The following is a 19,500-nucleotide window of genomic DNA, read 5'->3' on the forward strand; positions in this document are numbered from 1 at the left end:
TCTGATGAGAGTGATTACCCTATTAGCAAATGAATTTCTTCTTCAGGTGACATGGATACAATCACTGCAGGTAATTGCTGAATGTAGTGTTGTTTCTGTGACAGAACTACCGTTGTTTTCTGAGAGTGTCTGCAAGGTCCCCGTGGCGTGACGGTGCCCATTGGAGTTTAATGAGTGGAGGTACCTCTCTAACCACTGTCAGGGACTTGGAAGTCTAGGAAGATGTATTTAAGTTGTCTGAGTGTGGTGGTGGTCGTGGCTTCTTTATAGCTGAGAAAACAAAGTAAAAGTTAACGTTTGAAACAAGTGATGAGATTCAGGGTACTTGGATCCATCTTTGTTTATTGATCTCTTCACCGCAGTACCTACATACTTGCACTAGCAAGAGTGGAAATAGATGCAAAAGTGGGGAAAGGAAACCTATGTGACATGCAAGTTAAGAACAGACAGACAAATTTGAAGGGGACTTGCATGTCAGAGGTTCCTGCATGTATTGGGCAGAACAGAAGGTGCTCTGTGAATCCTCTGAATGCCAAGTTAACCTATTCAAAACAGCAACAGACAGATTAATGTACTTTGCCAGGAAATTTTCAAGGAATAGTGAAGCATTTTGAGAACTATTGTCATTTGTAGTGGACTTGCTACCTAAATGGTGCAGTCGCAGCCTCATTTACACACTGTGTGGTATGTAGAGTCAGTGTAAAGTCATCTTTTTTCACGTTCTTGTACCACCACTATTTGTAGGGTCAAATGCAGCTTTACAAAATCTGAATTTACTGGCTTTAATATACGAAGGTGCCAAAATATGTAGGTTTTATAGTATATTCTTAACTGTACTGACAGTGTAGCTGGCATACATGTGAGCAGGCAGAGGTGGGGGAAATCACTCTGTACACTTCCTATCGAGGAAGCTATTGGACTAGAAACAGAAGAAACTTCTGGCTGAAGTGAATATATATCCACTAATTGGCTCTCATCAGGCATTGCCAGCTGTCAAATTTAAGCATCGTGGCTTTTGTCGAAGGCCTGTAATCCACCCAGATTATCAATCACAGCGCTGCTTGTTTTGCCAGGCTTTGCTCCTCAGTAATTGTTTCTGTCAAGGGGGGATCTCTGCCAGGAGCAGACCCCAGCATCCTGACAGCAGCCGAGCAGGCACAGAAAGCGAGGCTTTGTCATGCCCTTGAACACCGCTTCCTGAAGCACAGCACAAGAAGCCCTCGCAGATTAAAAGAAAGCACCTTCTCCCTGCCATGTGCTCCAGACTTTTTTCCCATCATTTTTAATCATCGGTTACCACAGTAACAGCACTCAGTGCAGCATCAGCAGTCTTTTCTGGGGCAGTATTTCATCTTCCTGTGGTATTACTTACACTCTCGTTCCCCTCTCCCTCCTCCTTTTACCTTTACCCTCTGCCTCTTGTATTACTAAATAATAATGTATGTTCAAGTGAGCTCCTTACTGTCGCTGGCCTCACGGTTGCGGAGAAGGGAGCTGCCTGTTGGCCCCGCTGTAAATAGCCACGTCTGCTTTCTGTTTGTGCCTTTGCTCATGTCTCGGCCGGTAATTTCTAGGCCATTGCAATGGTGGCTTTGTAGGTTTGCTTGAAGGGGAAGGTTCTTTGCCTCACTGAGGAATAGAGCTTTAAGGTTCATAAAAGTACTCTGGAACTTGGATGACAATACAGTACTTGCTACCCTTTCTTTCTAGACATTTGTAACATTTAAAAAAATACTCTATGGACTAATATTTGCCAAGTTCAATCTCAGTTTTCAAAAACCTGTATCAGTCTATTAGAAATATTCCTCCGTTTATTGATTATATTAAGATTTTCATATTATATTTTTACAGCTTTTTAATTCACTAAAATTTTGCACAAATAAATGTATATTAATTGGATAGTTGCTGACAGCATCTACTACCACACTTACAGTATCTCTCATTCAAGGATTATGAACTCCTACACTAAGTTATTTAAGCAACATTGTCCCTGACTAGAAAACCAGGACTGCTGGACGTGTCTAGGTTAGCAGTTGAGACACCCTGTATCCATTTCTGTAAGTGAGAACCAACCTGCTGGTGTTTGATATCAGTTAAAATTGTTAAGCCTACACTGGGAGGACCAGGCTTGTTAGTGGTATTGAAGAGTTAAGAACACTGGGTGAGCTTGGTTTCTCCAAAAGACTGCACTTAGGAAATCTCATTTTGGGCCTAAAAAATAATAATTCCTTGGTCTGTGACTAATATTTCTGGACATTAGTACAGCGTAAATATAGTCACTGTCATTTCACATGGCAATTGTACCGTATGGTGGTTTTCTGTAGTTACCATGGCACAAACCACTGGTCTGATAGGCACTGTTTTTCAGTTAAATGAAGAGAATATATTAGAACAGGTTTTTTTAATACATACATCCAACAGAGCATTTATGTATTTATTTCTACGAGAACAGAAATGTTGAGAACAGTTACCCTCCCTCAGTTTCTAACAGTCTTTGTGTTAGCTGATGAGTTCATGAGATAGATGCAAAATCTCAGGAGAGGTTTAGAAAAGGCCAAGATTGCCAGTAGTTGTTCATTCAAGGAATAAAATTATGGGTGCATCTTCTTTTGCTTAACTTCTGCAGTTTGTGGGGTAGTTGGGAAGGACCTGTACACGACTACTCCCTGTTTGTTGTCCAGCAGCAGGATGTGCCTCAGGGATAAAATATTTGAGATTTTCCGACAATCAGTTCTTGTGGCTGGATTGGTTTGGCATCACTCTTTTGGTATTTGAATTGATGATGTTTGAAGGCTGACCGGAAAATACAGTGAGTTTATGATTACATTTAAATCTTGTCATTTAAACACATTGTTTAGGAAACGCTGAAGTTTTGGTGACAGAGAGGATTCCGCTTAAACATGTAAATAATCTTGATGAGATAAACCTGTGATTGGATTTTTTGTGAAAAAACAGGAACTTCACACTGAAATTTCAGATACAGGAAGATTTTGAATGACTTGTTTGAACTCAGTAAAAATACTGTTATTTTCCAAGATGAGTGTGTAACCATCCTTACTGATATTTCATTGATTGGATACAGCTTTTTCTATACTAAATTATTGCTGTTTGTTTGGGCTGCTTTACCTGGCACTGGCAATTGTCTAGAAGACACACGTGTCCCTTTACCTCATCTCCATTCAAAATGTGCTAAGTTGGTACATTATGCTTATCTGCTCCTACATTTACTGGTATTATTTCCCAGGGAACACACAACACACTGAACAGTTTCACACTAAAGCTATAAAGTAAGACTTTATTTGTGGTTACTTCTCTTTGGATGAAAAGCCTAACGAACCTGTGACTTTAATGACTATCTTATATAAAAAGCAATTCACATATTGATAGTCGGTAGAAAGGTAGTAGCAGAAAGCTGAAAAGCATTTTACCAGCTTTAATATTGGTTTTAATTTGTGTAAGATCTGTAACTGGTGAGGTGATAGGTGATGCAAGGTGTGTTCCAAAAACGTGTAAGGAGAAGGTGAAGTCAGAGATATGAGGTGACTGATTGGTTTCATAAACTAAGTATGTAGAATGTTTCAAGTAGATTACAGATTAACGGTTGTATGACTTAATATGTCAGTGATATGTTCTTTACTTGAAGGAGGAATGATGGAAAGAATTGTGCACCTAGAAATATGTAATAAAAATTAATGATCTATAAGATAGAATATATGGCATGTTTGGGATTTTACTGTGTTATTTTGGGAGTAATGTAATAAATCAGTGCTTTTTTTGCTTGAGAAGAGAAAAATACATAGTCTGCAATAGAGAATTTTAATCCCCACCATCTTAAAAATGGATAATGGAAAAATGTAAGTCTCAACTGTACAGAATGAACTTCAGCTTCTGTAAATAGTGGGCTGTTGATGAACAGTGGTCTCGGGTATTTTTGAGCCTATGCACCAAAATACCTCTCAGTCTACAGATTTTTTTTCTCATCCACTGTATTAAGCTCCTTAGAATTCTGAAAAGAATTTCCCTTTTTGAAACAATCTGATTGAGCCTAGTCCAGTACACCATATCTCAGGCTAATGAATAGGTAATGCAGGGGAAAATAGGAGTTTCATGTTGCAGTTGGAAATCTAAGATATATGCTGTCAGTTAGGACTAGTTTCTTGATACTAACCCATCACTAATTTACATACCAAGTTGTGGAAATTGATAGGATAGTGTATCAGGTTTATCAAAAGGAGACATAGATTTATGAAATTAGGCATCAGTTACTTATGATAGCTTCTGCAAATGGACGGGTGCTGATGGCTGCAGATTCCCCTCAGTTCTGTTAAATTCATGGTGTTATGTTGTAAAGAATGCAAGTCTTAAAAAAAATTACTGTTCATGTTTTGGTGCTGAATAAATTATGCATTTTACTCCTTAATAACTACATGCTGTTTTCTACACCCCTTTTCTAAGATGAAAAAATATTCACAACCAAAGACAAGGTGTGTAGTTTTTCCCTAGAGGTAAGTTTTTGCCACTTGACATTTGTGAATATGTGTAGGGAGGGGATGGAGATTTTTCTGCTGGCTGCTAACTTGGAAAGCCGTGAGGAGTCTGGTAACAGCTGCCAACTCCAAAAGATAAAGATGAGAAAGTTGATATTGATGGAAATCCTGCTTCCAGTCCCTCCCTTGAATGGGGATATGCAGACGATGCTGTCAAATACAAAGTAGTGATTCTGGCAGATCATCTTTAGGGCAGTTGTATTCCGCTGTCTCTGAGCGGACCTGTATTGAACACAAAATAAAGGAATGGTTTCTGTCTGCCCTTCTTTGCCTTAAATGTGGTACCAAAGGTTTGAGCCTTTTCAGTACCAAGAAATACTTTTAGGGAATAGTCCAAGATTGTGCATAAAGACATAATAAGTCTCAAACTCAGTCATCAAAAGATCGCTCTCTGATTTTACTTGGCATAATCAAACATTTACCATGTGGATATAAGATCCATTTGCTGGTCAAGCACCCTCAGTTTCAAGTATGAGGAAATTTACCTTTGCAATAACATGTTGCACAATTTTAGGTTGTCAATAGTATAGGTGAGTGTTAGTCTCTCAACTTCCATAAAGCGTTAGTCTCCAAATATATAATAAACTCTGATCACAGTACTGGTGCCCGGGGGAAGTAATGGTGTTTTATCTTGAATACAGCCCTGGTTAAGGGGTAGCCATTTTATTAGGGGTTTTGTTCTCTTTGAGCACAACTTTACAGTCACAAAACTTAGTCTTTTGTTCTCTTTCTTTCTGTTTACCACCAATTCCTGTCTGTCTTCGTGTGAATACAAATATTTCCTGTAGTTGAGTAAACAAGAAATAAATGGAGCTCTCACAGATGACTCCAGCCAAGTTGTTCTTAGGGTCTGAACAACCCAGATATCTCTTGTTTTTACAGTGGATTTCTATTTGGGGGTGGGGGGTGGGGGGAACACTTAACTTTTTTAAACATTCAATTTCACTGTTGTACCACACTTAATCCTTTTAATAGTTTAAGAAATGACTCTTCTCACTTTTTCACATTAACCTGAAATGTAACTGTAATTTCTGATACCAAGCCAGTGTGCCCTCCATCTCCAAAACACTAGTAGCTATAACCTTGGCTTCGCCTCCTTTATTACAGCTAGCAACCCAAACTTCTGCCAACTGCTGACATTAATGGTGTTGAAAAAATAATAAAAGCAATATAGTGATCCTTAAGAACACACACATACATAAGTTGTTTAAAACTTGAAAGACTGCATGGGTTTATTTGCTCTGTGGAAGTAATAAGTACTGTACCTCCTCATTCTAGTTTTTTTTTTTTTCTTTTTTTTTTTTTTAAGAGGAAATATATTTATTTATACGTACAGATCTTCATTTTGTGCACCTTTCAAGTCTCTTCCATATCTCATAGAGAGACAGGCAAGATATCAGTATGTTCTTCTGGATGGGAAAAAGAAGGATTCACAGATTTGGTGGAAAGGATCCACAGATTGGGAAGTGCAGACTAAGACTAGTTCCTTATTGTCCATCTCTATCCTTTTCATCACTATCAGATGATGAAAAGATTTCTTGATGTCTCTTCCTCCTCTCTTCCCCCCTTTCCTGATTACCAAAGCAAGCTAGTCCTTCTCCATTGTCAGCCAGCAATCTGTTTTATGATAAAAAGAGGGCTTAAAAAATATGAAGGCTTCCTTGTTTCCTCTGAAGTCTTCTAGTTGCAAATAAATCAGTTGAGGTTGCCCCTGTCCTTCTATTCATTCATCTCTACTTCTTCCTCTGCTTTGTCAGGGCTCTTTAACATGTGGCATCACCTGTCTAAGTTTAATGACTTTGCAGTAAATGGATTGTTAGGGAAAAAACACTGGAGGTATGACTGGCTTTTTTTTCATCCTGTTGCACAAACCTTTTTCTTTTGGTGCTTCTATAGCAGAGACGGAATTTTCTAAGATTTTTTTCTAAGCTTTACGGTGTGCTTTATGGTGCCCATTGGGTGGGCCTCTACTCATATGTAAAGGCGTAATATAATGTAAATCACAGAAGGACAACAGATTAGGAATAGAGCAGGCAATGACGGGAGTACTGGCTGAAATGCAGACACCTTAGAGAAATTCATCTGACCAAACTGGCACATCTCGACACATTGTGTGCCATGAATTTTGTAGAAAGGAAGAGAACTTCTTTCCTTGGTAAGAATAATTTTGGCACAAATACAGTAGAAAACCTGAATGTTTCTTCAGTCTTTCCAGCTAGTACTGTTATCTAAGCTTTGACGCAGACTTAATAGGAAAAAATCAACTTCTGCAGTAAGAAAAAGAAAGAAAAAAAGCATTGGTTTATTGTGATTCTCCTTGCTTGTGTACTGTGTGCAAGAGCAGGGCAAATGGACAGGAATCATCTGTCCAGCTCTATACTGCACATGTGCTGCTGTCTGCTCAGGCAGGAATCCTGCCTCTGTGGACCAAACACAGGGACAGTGTGGATGGACAGGAATCCTGTGTCTGCAGACCACACGCACAGATGGTGTGGAGAGACAAGAATGTAACGTCTGTGTGTTTGTATGGACCTTATGAGGCAGGGCTCTTCTACGTGGATGTCAACCCTAATAATTGGCCATATAGAGAAAATTCTTAGCTTTAATTTAGTTTGGGGTAGCAAAGCTCTGTTGGTTGTCAAAGGAAATGCCCTTTCAACTCTTCCCTCCAGCAGTTACCGCAGAGGATTTTGCATAGATTCAAAGATGAAAGTGAGGCAGAAAAAGAACAATATTGGTTTTCTTTTTCTTTTATATGCAACAGCTTTTAAAATTAATTTCAGAAGAAGCATAAATAGTCTTCTGGGTTGGGTTTTTTTTTTTAAAGTTGCTATCAACACTGTTTATATCATGTAGACACAGACACATTTGTGTATATACCCAGAGCTGGGTTCTGGGCAGTTACAGACAGCCTGTGTTGAGATGATACTAAGCAGCTCACATCACTTTAGCATCTAGGAATTTGTATCTGTACATAACTACTTTTTTTGCCAAGAACAGCATGTATAGAGGGGGGCTGCTATTAACAACTCTTTGAAGCTGCAGGCAAATGCAATTGAAGTGGTGAGTCATATAACAATAAAAATATGTAAGGCTAAAAGAGCTGTGGTAAAAACACTGGTATATAACTTCCAGAAATAAAAATACCTGGATAAAGGAACGCTTTTACTATATTTATTTTAAAGACGCAGTTGCAATAGACAAGGATTTGAAAACTTCCAAATTACATCAGCTAGGAAAGGTGTATGTAGATATACATGAGCAGATGGCCTACAAATTATTTTGTTGAAGCAGGGGATCACGACTAGGTTTTAAGATTTTACAGTAGGATGCATCTTGTATATAAATTCCTAGATGAGATTTTGCCATTCAGTTTTCATAGGCATCACTGGACTGAGAAACTCTCTGATTTCAAACTAGGAGAAAAACTTAAGAAACAAAAGCAGAGTGACTAAGGCAGTTGTGTTATACAGGCAGCTTTGTGAAGTTGAGCATATGCAAGTGGATTTATTTTGGAAAGGAGAACCAAATAGCATAACAAAGGAAAGAGGAACAGAGTAAGGTAGATGAGAGTAAGATGAGCAGGGTGTAGAGTGAAGCTGAAGTGAAAAGGGAAAAGGAGAAATTTCAAGTAAATAGTCGTAACAAAACAGGAGTCCTGTCAACTATGTCAAACAAAGCTTGTTCTATTTTTGATAGAAATACTTGCCTGATCTATGCGATATGATGTAGGTAATGTAGGGGTTTTGCCTTCAGATATTTATAGATTTTGTAAGACTAACCTTATTTCTGGCGCTTAATGTTGGTGCTTAAATTCCACAAGTTTAAAGTAATCACAGGACTGTTACAGTGTTGGAATGTATTTCCAGCCTTAGCATAACCTGAGATATCTTTTACATTTTGCTTTGTAAAATACATGTATCACCAACTTATCAAAGATTTTAGGGAGTTTTTATGCTCCAAAGTACATTTCAGCTTGTTTTTCTCGCTGCTTTTTTGTCTTTGTTTTTTCTCTCAATTGATAAAATATAAGATGAAATTTTTAGCTTGGACCCACAAACACACTGTGAGAGGGGAAAAATGAGCAAGGGGAGAAGTACAATCAGGAGTCTGCAACAGTTTGAATAATGAGGGCCATGACAAAGACTGGTATTTCCTTTCACATTATTACAGAAGTAGCATTTCACTTTTTTGTTCAAGTGAGTGATCCTTAGTGGTATGTATCAAAGTAGGTTAAAGAAGCAGACACATGAACTAAACATGAGAGGCTGGCTGCTGTTCACTTGACAATTTCTAGCAATTCAGCCTCCCATTGTCCCAAGATCTTAAAGGCATGAAGCCCAGTATCAGAAAACTCCACTTCTATGCAACATTTAATGCAAGGATATATTGAGAGACTACATCCAAACTCTTACAACTTGAACAAAACATGCTAGTTTGGACCAGCTTTTATTGTAAAGTCCTCACAAGAAGAGTTTAAATGAGAGGGCTATCCATCTGCTCAGCTGAGCTGTAGTTCCCACCAAGTAACTTTTCAATTTATTGACCATTTTCAACCAAATTTGACAGAGGGAAAGAAGTCTCAAAGATTGTGTAACTTATAGGAACTTAATTAACATCCACAGCTGGGTAGAGGCAAAAAAAGCCTGAAGTAGTGCTCCCACACAGGGAAAGGCAAGAAGAATTGAGCTGTAATATATTTTGTTTGGCTGTAGCATACGCATATGGCTGGCCATTCAGAACATACATACTTTCACACTGGTCCCAGCTGACTCTCGCCTGGAGACACCATGGGGGAGGCAGGCTGGAGAAAGAGATTATTTTAGGGTTGAAGGCCATGCCTAGAAGATGTAGAATACAAATCCAAAGCACGCAGATTTCATTAGCCAACATAAAATGAGTAATAAAGTGGACTCCTATACTCTTCAAGGGTAGCCATGCTGTCTGCAAAAGAAATCAGTTCTTAACTGATGAAAGAAGTAATGAAGATGCGACAATAGATGGAGAGTGGATGTAGCAGCATGATTTAGCAAAAAAACAGTTGCTGTTGAGCTAATTTAAATAAATGAGTCTTTTCTGCTTTCAGGGGATGTGGCAGCAAAGGATACGGATCTTATATTCTCTGGCAGGAAATTCTGCAGTAAGGCCCTTCTCTGCTGTGGTGTGGAATTGAGATCAGACTTGCCCTAACAAACTGCACCATAGGGCAGGCTCATAATACAAAAACTACTTACCTGCTTACTTTAATCCTGGAATATAGAGGTTTTATATGCTCACTACTGGAAGGTGAATATAACCAGTTCTCTTATTTCATCTTAAGAATTAGAACAGCAGCTCATTTTGCTTGCTGTTGCTGTCTTCAGATCAATTACAGTAAATAATTTTTTTGGTTTTGTGTAGTGTGAGGGATCCAGGATTCTCTAAGGCTGTTGTCACAGGATACCATTTGTCCTTTTGATCTTGCGTGAAAGTTTTTTTGATGCATAGGCCACCCAGTCAGTATAAATTAGGTTTACAATATGGTGGTAAACGTTCTCAGAGTCCAGCCCTTGCTCAGGCATCTTTGAGATACAGGAAAACACACCTTGCTGAGCTTTCTTGACGAAGACCCTTACATGTGGTGGGAAAGATGCCAAAGAACTAACATAGCTGGTTTGCTTCTGGGTAGTTAGCCATGAGAGAAGGAAGGATTTTTTTAAATTTTTTTTTTTTTTTTTTTTTATCTTTTAAATCTGGGACTGGGCAGATTCTAGCTCTTGTGAAAGAAATAAGAGAAAGGCAGTTCTATTACCACTGATCAGTCAGTGTTGAACACAGCTTGATGTGTCTCTAAAGAGAGTACAAGAGAGCTAAAGGAACACATGCTATAATGTTCATGTGGTATAACACAATAAGGAATCCCAAACACAACATCTGATTAGGGTTGTCTTTTGTGTCACTAGTTTTCTCTATACAGGATTCAGAGCAATAGATTTTATCTAAACAATCTGCCTCCTTTAGTTTAGTTAAAAGGTTTTTTAATATGAATTCTCCAGAATGAAGTTTCTCTGTAATTATCACATCTGAGGAGATGAACAGAAAAATGAAATCATTAAAGACAGAAATTAAGTGGGCTGATAAGTCTTTTACTTTATAATGTAACATTGTTATAACATTGCCAACAGTGGATGCAGAAGGCGGTATCTCGGGTAGAATCTGTGTTAAATCCTGCAGGCTATGACAAACCCGAGCAGCTGTGTGCTGCACGTGCTCTTTGTTGGGCTCACAGAAACACAGGCTCCAGGATGTACAGAACTGTAGTAACTGGAACAGTTTTCATACGTATGCAGCTGAACATTGTGTGTGTTTGCTGCTAACAGAGGAATCTCAGTTGCTAATCTTAAACATAGCCAAAAGGAAAGCCAAACCTAACTAATGATGTATCTTTTAAACTTTACAAACAAAACCAACAACTCAGCGTGTACTATCTCTTGACAAATTTGAAAAATGTCTCCCGGATCATTAAATATCATGAATAGGAAGGGGGCAGAGGGTAAAATACTTGAAACAATCTTTCAGAGACCCTGTGCTCAAGGTAGGTATACACTCAAGGTAGGCGTATATTCAAAGTAGGTATAGATATACTCCAGGTGGTTATGCAGGGCATCACATTCTAGTAACAGGCAAGGAGGGATTATTCTCTCTGTGTTTCTGACAGCCAGATTCCAGCAGGGAGCCGGTTGGATGTTTACAGGGAGTATGGCTCACTGCGTGTTTTCAGCAAATAGAAAAGGACTGTCTGAAAGTCTTTGCAAGAACATAATTTTCAGAGATACTGAATTTGGCACACAACTTAGGAAAAAAAAATCACCTGGTTTCTTCATTATATTTCTATGTTATTAGTGGTGACAAGGTTTTTAAACTGTTGCATTTGCATGTGTGTGCTTCCAGTGAAACATTCAACTCGGACTGAAATGGGATGACTCTGTTAACTGACTGACACACTGTCTCCACCACCTATCCATTTGTCACAAGTACAGTCATTATATTAATGTTTACTTAATGTGGGGCTTTTTAAACTCTACATTAAAGGATTAATAAAGCTTGTTTAGACTGGTTAGCCACGCCAGAAATTACCCTACTCAAATATTTTACAAAAAATGAGAAAGCAATCACTGATGTCATGGTTTCTGCTGTGTTGCACAGTGGAGAAACAGATTTGATGCGAACTCTTTGAATAAGTTACTGCAATGAGAGTATGAAGCAGACTAGATTAATACAGAGAATGCAGAGCTTATGAGCTAGTATCTGCTGTTTATTAGAGGTCCTGTCTAGAGATACAGAAATGTGCGATTCCTATGAATAAAATTTGGTTTCAAAAACTTGCCAGGGTAATGGTTACCAGAACACTAGCTATCCTGCAGAAATCCTTAAGAAAGGTATGTATTCTCATTATAACATCCAACAGTGCAAGCTTTCAAATAAAAACATTCTCTAAAATACATTATAAACAATGTCTGTAGTTAAATCTGGGGGTTTCAAATTTATATGTGGAATTCCACTATAAAGAGCTTGTCAGACCTGTGCAGGACTCCTTTAGATTTTACCAGCTATATTCCAGAATATGTCTCTGACTTTCCCCTACACTTTGTGCATCAGCATCAGTTCTGTTTTTTCTCATGTAATAATTTAACTGTGATAAAATCTATTAATTTGGTCTTTAGGGTAGAGGTGTACAAACAAGCTACCACTGTAGCCTGGAGTGAACATAAAATAACTTACTCTTAGGAACCTACAGATGTGAGTGTGCTTTGAAGCAGTACATCCATGGAGGAGGACCTTAGTGATTCTTAAACAAGATTCACCATGGCTACAGTTTTGGCAGCTAAAATATTACACATGTGCTGTTTGGAATGAAAGTTTTCAGGTGTTGGCTGTGTTAGAAATAGTCTACTCTGTGGTAATTTCCTTGTTTACCCAAGCATTTAGTGATTATAGAATACAGGTAGAAGTAAACTATATGATAACCAGAAAAAACATGGTGAAAATGTTGTGAAATCCCAGCAGGACCACAAAACAACAAAAGAAAAGAGAACACATTTAAATGAAGTGCTGATGCTGACCATACACGTTATGATTAAAACAAGTTTATCTCATATTTTCTCCTGGTGCTTTTTTCTTTAAATTTAGCTGCCTGCTGTAGCAGGGGATAGGGAAGAGGCCAGGGTTAAATAACGACAAGAAGCAAGAAGGGCATTAAGAATAAGTGTATCAGAGAGGCAGAAGGACAATTGCAGAAGTTCCAGGGGACAAAAAAGGGAGGGTGGGCAAGATCTGATAGTACTGGAGTATAGTCTAATATACAACTGGAGGAAGTTGGGGGTTTTTTAGATACAATACCCTTGCAAATGTTATGCTTTAGGCCTGTGGTTCACAGACTCTGGTCTGCAGACATCTTGTGGCAAGTTCTCCAGTCATTCCTGGCTTTCAGTTAGGAGCTTGAGAGAGTGCGATGGCTCTTTAGTAATTTTGAGGATTGACACTGGTCTAAAGGGTTTGGGACTGTTCTTTTGCACGGTGGTTGTTGGAAGATTAAAGAGCGTTGTTAAGGGCTTTGACAAGGTGTGGGGTTTTGGTGGGGGGTGTGATTGGAGGGCAAGGAATAAGGTTACAAAATCTGTTCTGTCAAAAAAAAAAAAAACTTCTGGAAAAAAATCAAGAAACCTATTAAGTTGTGGAGTTTTGTCCTGTTTTTTTCATTCTAGCATTTTATCTGCACATGCATGAAGAAGGTACCTGTAAAGGCGCATGGTATTTTTTCAGCAAAATTTGGATCTGACATCCGGTTCTTATCATCACTAGTTCTGCTTACAAGCTCTGGAGGTTTTAGACAAAAGCACTTCTGACACAGTTGATTTGTCTGCACTGCTCATTTATTTTCTCACAGGACACAGTGGTTAAACCACTTTGTTGTTCATACTTTTTACAGTGATGTAGAAATGTTTGCCCTAGGATCTGAGCCATAACCTCATAAGGTGGGAGCAGATTGTATAATAGCACCATGACAAAGCAGTTCAGGACTGCAGGATGTTGGAGTGGTTCCCCACAGTAAAGTAAACAGTTTGGTTTTAAATCATTGCAACAGTCATACGCTCTAGAAATTTCCATCCTTTTGAACATTTTTTTCTGGAGAGGAGCAATAGGAGAGAAACTGAGTTCATGTATTTCCAGTTATTTCAAAAATTTCCAATTAGAAGTTCATCTGTTAGTATTCCAGTCCTAAGCAGAAGCTTTTTATTTCCATGTTTGACATAAAGAGAATTAGAAAACTATTATATTATATATTATATTTGCAACACTGCTTGGAATGTTAATGTTGGAAAATAATTTTTAGTGGTATCTATCAGGAAATAAACTGCTTTTCTTCCATCTCTTGATTTTTGCCTAATTCCAATGATAAATGTGTAAATTAGTTCCTGTAGTGAAATCACAATACTGATTTTGGTGTTTTCTTGCCATGACTTGTATATCACAAACATGCACTCTTAGATTAACAGCAGAAGCAGTGGTAGGTCAGGCTGGATTAAAGGGGGAGCATAGAAAATGTCCGTCTAGGTGAACTGATCCTCTATGATTGTCATCATTGGGATGCTGCAGAGATTGTTCTGGGTTAAAATGTTCAAATGGCAACCAAGTTGGTGAAGGGTCTAGAGCACAAGTCTTAGGAGCAGCTGAGGGAGCTGGGGTTGTTTAGTCTGGAGAAAAGGAGACTGAGGGGAGACCTTATCGCTCTCTACAGCTCCCTGAAAGGAGGTTGTAGCGAGGTGGGTGCTGGTCTCTTCTGTCAGGTGGCTGGAGATGTGAGGCCATTTCCTCTCGTCCTGTTGTGCCAGGGGAGGTTTAGATTGGATATTAGGAAAAATTTCTTTACTGAAAGGGTTGCCTGGTATTGGAACAGGCTGCCCAGGGAAGTGGTTGAGTCACCATCCCTGGAGGTATTCCAAAAATGCATAGACAAGGCACTTCAGAACATGGTTTAGTGGGCATGGTTGATGGTTGGACTGGATGATCTTAAAGGTTTTTTCCAACCTAAATGATTCTATGATTCTATGGAGCTAAGCAGCTAAATCGTATTTAGCAACTAGGAGGAATTTTGGAACTTAGCTCCCTCTTTTTTTGAAAACTCCAGCCTTGATAACTATAAAATTATCTGAAGATGAAAAGCCCAAATAACAAGAATTGCAACGTATTTTAGATTGCAGTGGACCTCTGCGTCCAACCACCTGCTGAGAGCATCGCTAACTAGAGCAGCTTGCTCAAGGTCTTGTCCAGTCGCGTTTTCAGTATCTGCAAGGATGGAGATGCCGCAGCCTCTTGGCAGCCTGTTCTGGTGTTTGATCAGCCTCATTATGAAATTAATTTTCCTGATCTCTAACGAGAATGTTCTGTGTTCCGATTTACACCCATCATCTCTGGTCCTGTCCGCTTCTGGAAGAGTGTAGCTTCATCTTCTCTATTTCCTCCTATCAAGTAATTAAAGAAGCCTCCTCTTTCAGGCTAAACCAGGCCAATTCTCTCAGCCTCTTCTCATACCTCTTGCCAAGTATTAATAGTAGGTTATTCTACTTGAAGTTAAGTGACAGAAGTAAGTAACCTCTTCAATTCCACTTCAAAATTTTCTTTGAGGGATACTGTGCTTTAACTGTTTAGATCTTTATATTCTTCTCTTCCTGTATTACCACTAACATAGTTTTTTCATGCAATATCATGAAACATGCTGCCTCTCTCTGGGAAGAGCTACTTTTTCTCTCGGAAAAGATAATGTGCTGTACTAACATTCTGCTAAACTTCTGCTTTTTAATAGAATTCTTTCCACATACATGCTGAAACTCATGTAAGAAGTTATTATTTATTATCAAAACCAAAAATTTCCAAAGAAATATGAAATCATTTAAAATCAATAGCTCTCATTGCAAATAAGAAATTGTAAAAGAGCCAACCTTAAATATAATAAAATAATAAATATGGAGAAAGCGCCTTCACAATAAACTAGTTGTTTAACTATTAATGTTGCATGTTTCAAGTAGTGATTTATGAATGATGAGTCAGACTTGGAATTCAAAACTTGTTTGACAAAACAGAGCAAACAATATAAAGGTTTTGTATGATTAAATAGCTTATTGCTTAAGCTCAATTTACTATTAGCTTTTGTTAAATTAATCCAAAATAAAATCAAATCCAGATTCAAACCCTGGACCTTCTCTATAATGATCTGAGTACAGTCAAGTAGAATCTGCGTTCTCTAGCCTCGAGATGCTCATTAAAATTAGAGTTTCCAGTGAGAAACCATGCAGTTATGAAGGGATTGAATCAACAGCTGGCATTTTTACAGTAAGCCTTGAGCCTTCATTTAAGACATTTAATTTTAGTGCATCTCTGATGATTTAATATGTCTAGCTGTACATAATTTACTGTGCGTCATATCTAACATAGGTCTGGCTAGCCTTTTTATTTTTTTGGAATACAAAGATTTCACAAAGCTCAAAATGGGTCTTTGTCTACCTTATGAGCTGGGAGAAGAAATGCCATCACTCCATTTTGGGTCTGCTCCAGGTGTGTGGGGTGGGTAGGTGTAAGTGTAGGTGTAGGTGCTTGGGGACCTCATTTCAGGATAGTATGTTAAAAGAGCTTTATCTCACTAACACTGTCCTTTGCAGACACAGTCGTGTAGTATATTTTAATGTTTATTGCAATTGCTTACCTAGACTAGTAATGTTAAGGTAAGGTATTCCATTTATTCTTACACAATTTATTTTATATTTTGTGTTTTTAAAAATTATATATCCTCTGGAACTTGAAATTTCCTGAGAAGTTGAAGAAAAACTAAGAATCTTGTTTCATATTTTGTTAATTCCTTGTTTGACTGTACTTAGTTTTTAATTTTATACATCTTTACGATGTTACCTTTTCTTCCTAAAGACTTATTTATTAACTTCTTAATTTCCTCACAGGAAGGCTTTTCTATAATTCACATTTTTCTGACCAGTCTCAGAATTTTCCTACTCTTTGGTATATCAGTTGAAAACTGATTTGCATATTGAAACCGGATGGACTTCTTAAGTAATAACCTGTTTTCAGCTTTTTTACACTTTTTTTAAAACTGATTTCTTTTTTGTCTTTTTTTTTAACTGACTTAGGGAAATCTAACTGATGTTTTCATTGAATTGTTCTCCAAATTGGTGTTCGAACCGTAATCTCAAGGGTCCATAGGAATAATTTAGTTTCTTTGTACACACATGTACAGCACAAGTTTTAGTAGGTACAAGTCAGGTGAGCCACTTAATTGCAAAACTACTTTAGCCTCCAAGTGAAGTGGTTGGAATGTGTGTGTCAGTTTTTACCAGTTCTCTACAGTAATACCTGCTAATGTTTTATGCATGTGTCTTATTTTTTTCCATGTATGGATTTGGGAATATACAGGATAGCATAAATACCCTATTCCCTTGAGTCCCTATGATCACCTTGGAAGGTAGACTGAGATGATTCTTTTTTTTTTTAATAGACTCAGAACCGTATGAAGCTGATGGCTGACAACTATGAGGATGACCACCTCAAATCCTCATCCCATTCCAACCAAACCAACCACAAGCCCTCCCCTGACCAGGTAACGTGTGTCTCTTTTTTGCCTTGAAAGTAATTTTTACAGTGGGGGCTGATTATTGTGAATCGTATGTAATTTTCCCTGACATGTTTGCAGTACCTTGGAACAAAAATAGCATTCCAGTGTGCAGTTATAAACCAGAAATGGATGTTGCTGTTGTGTCGGCTTCGTTAAAAACTCTTGAAATGTGAACAAACGGTTCCTGGTACCAAGCTGTTATTAAGTGGGTGGAGAAGAGGGGGCAGACAATGAAAGGGAAGAAAGAAACATTACTCTCTTAAAATGCAAGACTGGAGTCCTGTCTGGCATATTCAGATTTTAGTAACTCAGGTTTACTGCTTGAGTGTGTGGAGTGTCCAGGACTGTTTCTTGTCTCCAGTAGCAGGAAATCATGCTCCAGGATCAGCTTTCTGATCTATGGATTGCATACGAGCAGTTCCCTTCATTTCCCATGAGGAAATCCCGGCCTCTGTGCCAAATGAGCACAGACTGCTCCCTCACAAACTCAATGGACCATAAACTGAAGGAAAATCAATTTACAATCTCCAAGGCAGTGAGGAGCCTCCTGTGTCATTTACAAAGCACAGCCGAGTGCTTGATAACTATCAGAGAGATCACCTATCCCTTGGGTAGCACGGAAAATGCCAAGATAATTGCATATCCCATGTTGTAATCACATCCATTCCAGTTTAATTAAAATATTAGCAATCATTAATCACTGCCTTGACAAAGTGAAGGAATGTTTGGCGCTCCTCTTTGCCCTCTGGCTCATTTAGGAATTGTTGAGATCTGAAGGAAGGCATCTCACTCTGGACCTTTAAGCACCAACCTAGTGATATGCAGAAATTATGAGTAAGGTACAAGAGGAAAATGGCAAAAAACAAATACATATTCACCTTGCAAAATGTTGGTCTTACCTTCTTCACGAAAGTGCAGTTGTTAATACTGCAAATTAAATGGCTCTCCTAATCTTAATTTGGAAGGAACATTAGAATATCTGTTGTTTTTACACTGCAAGTCTATAGAGAAATGAAGCCATTTCCAGACTGTTACTGTAGTACATGCTTGCAAATGAATGCAGCGTAGCATTCACGGCTGAAATGAAAAGATAAAATGTAAAGAAAAGATAAAATTTAAAAATTTAAGGAAATTCTAGTAAAGACCTTGCAGGGGAGGGCAATAGGGAGGAGGGGGTGGGAGGAGGGTCTGATTGCACTTTCCCTTTGCGTAGGGGCATTTTAAAAGCTGACAAAGCCTACAAGAGAGCAAAGCAAGCTGTACCTCAAGGTGGCTCAGAATATTGCCTAAGGAATTAAACACTTCGTACTACTATTTGTACTTACATATGTGCTTTAAATACTAACCAACTCTTTATTTCATTCCCATGCTGCTCTGGGGCTTTTCTCCCATTGCCACCTCTGCACCACTAGGATGAGGAGGAGGGTATTTGGGCATAACCAGTCAGATGCTCTTAGTTCAGCCATTTTGTTCAGAACGGTGAGAATCAACTTTTCTTGCCAATAGAAAAGTTTCCAACAGTCACTCTCGCATCTCGCTCGCTGTGCTTTGTGAAACCTGGTTGTGCTCCTTCCCCCTTGCTTGCGTAGTCTCTGCATGAGGGTGTTTCTTGTGTGTTTATGTGTAGTTTGTGATTTTCTTCTTCTAATCATCATGTCATTGTTTCATGATGTTGTGGGGAGAACTTTCCAGGGCATGTAATTGAGTTTCTATGCAAAGCAAACTCTTAATGCGTACGAGAGAACAGGAAATGTCTCTCATATCATTTGTCATTGACTTCATGGAGGAAATGTTTTCAGTCAGATTCTTTTTCAAAGCAGTTTGCACTGTAGCCAAATCTATGTATGCTTTTTCGATTCTGGTTAGAAAAGAATTTGTTCAGAGATAATGTTCCTCCTGAAGATAAAGTTCCTCCTGAAGGTTTTAAGCATGTTGAGATCTGCTGCCGAGATTGCTGCCGTGCACGCCGACCTGACTAGCCACAGCTATTTATCAGCTCAGAATAGATGATTCTTGATATGCACTAGGAATATAAATTTTCTGTAAATTTGAAGGCAAAGAGGAATATCCCCTTAACCTTTCCCCCTCCCTTCCATCTCCCTCATTCTCTCAATACAATGGGGGAGAAATTGGTAGCTATTTGTCATTTAAAGTACATTTTGTTTCTCTATGTCTGCATCCACAATTTTCTCTTTTCTGCTGTCAAATTGTCTCCACAACAACCCCCATTTCCAGAAGAGAAGGCAGTACACAGGACAGAGCCCTTCTCCTCATGCCTGTTCTCTAGCAAAGAAG

At 38.5% G+C, this 19,500-nt stretch overlaps 1 protein-coding gene across 17 annotated transcripts in view; it reads left to right on the forward strand.

Annotated features, from left to right (window-relative positions):
- The window catches only part of ERC1 (ELKS/RAB6-interacting/CAST family member 1), a 301,837-nt gene that overhangs the window by 253,873 nt on the left and 28,464 nt on the right, over window positions 1-19,500 (forward strand). For 12 of the 17 annotated variants that reach the window (XM_030040612.2, XM_041129573.1, XM_030040624.2 and 9 more), the window contains one exon: window positions 17,089-17,190. In XM_030040612.2, coding sequence (XP_029896472.1) covers window positions 17,089-17,190 — 102 coding nt within the window. Of the gene's footprint in view, window positions 1-17,088; window positions 17,191-18,617; window positions 18,685-19,500 lie in introns of all 17 variants that reach the window. The other 5 variants (XM_030040626.1, XM_041129578.1, XM_041129579.1 and 2 more) reach the window with 1 other exon arrangement.

This window comes from Aquila chrysaetos, chromosome 17, assembly GCF_900496995.4.
Source record: "Aquila chrysaetos chrysaetos chromosome 17, bAquChr1.4, whole genome shotgun sequence".
In the NCBI taxonomy this organism is placed as follows: domain Eukaryota; kingdom Metazoa; phylum Chordata; class Aves; order Accipitriformes; family Accipitridae; genus Aquila; species Aquila chrysaetos.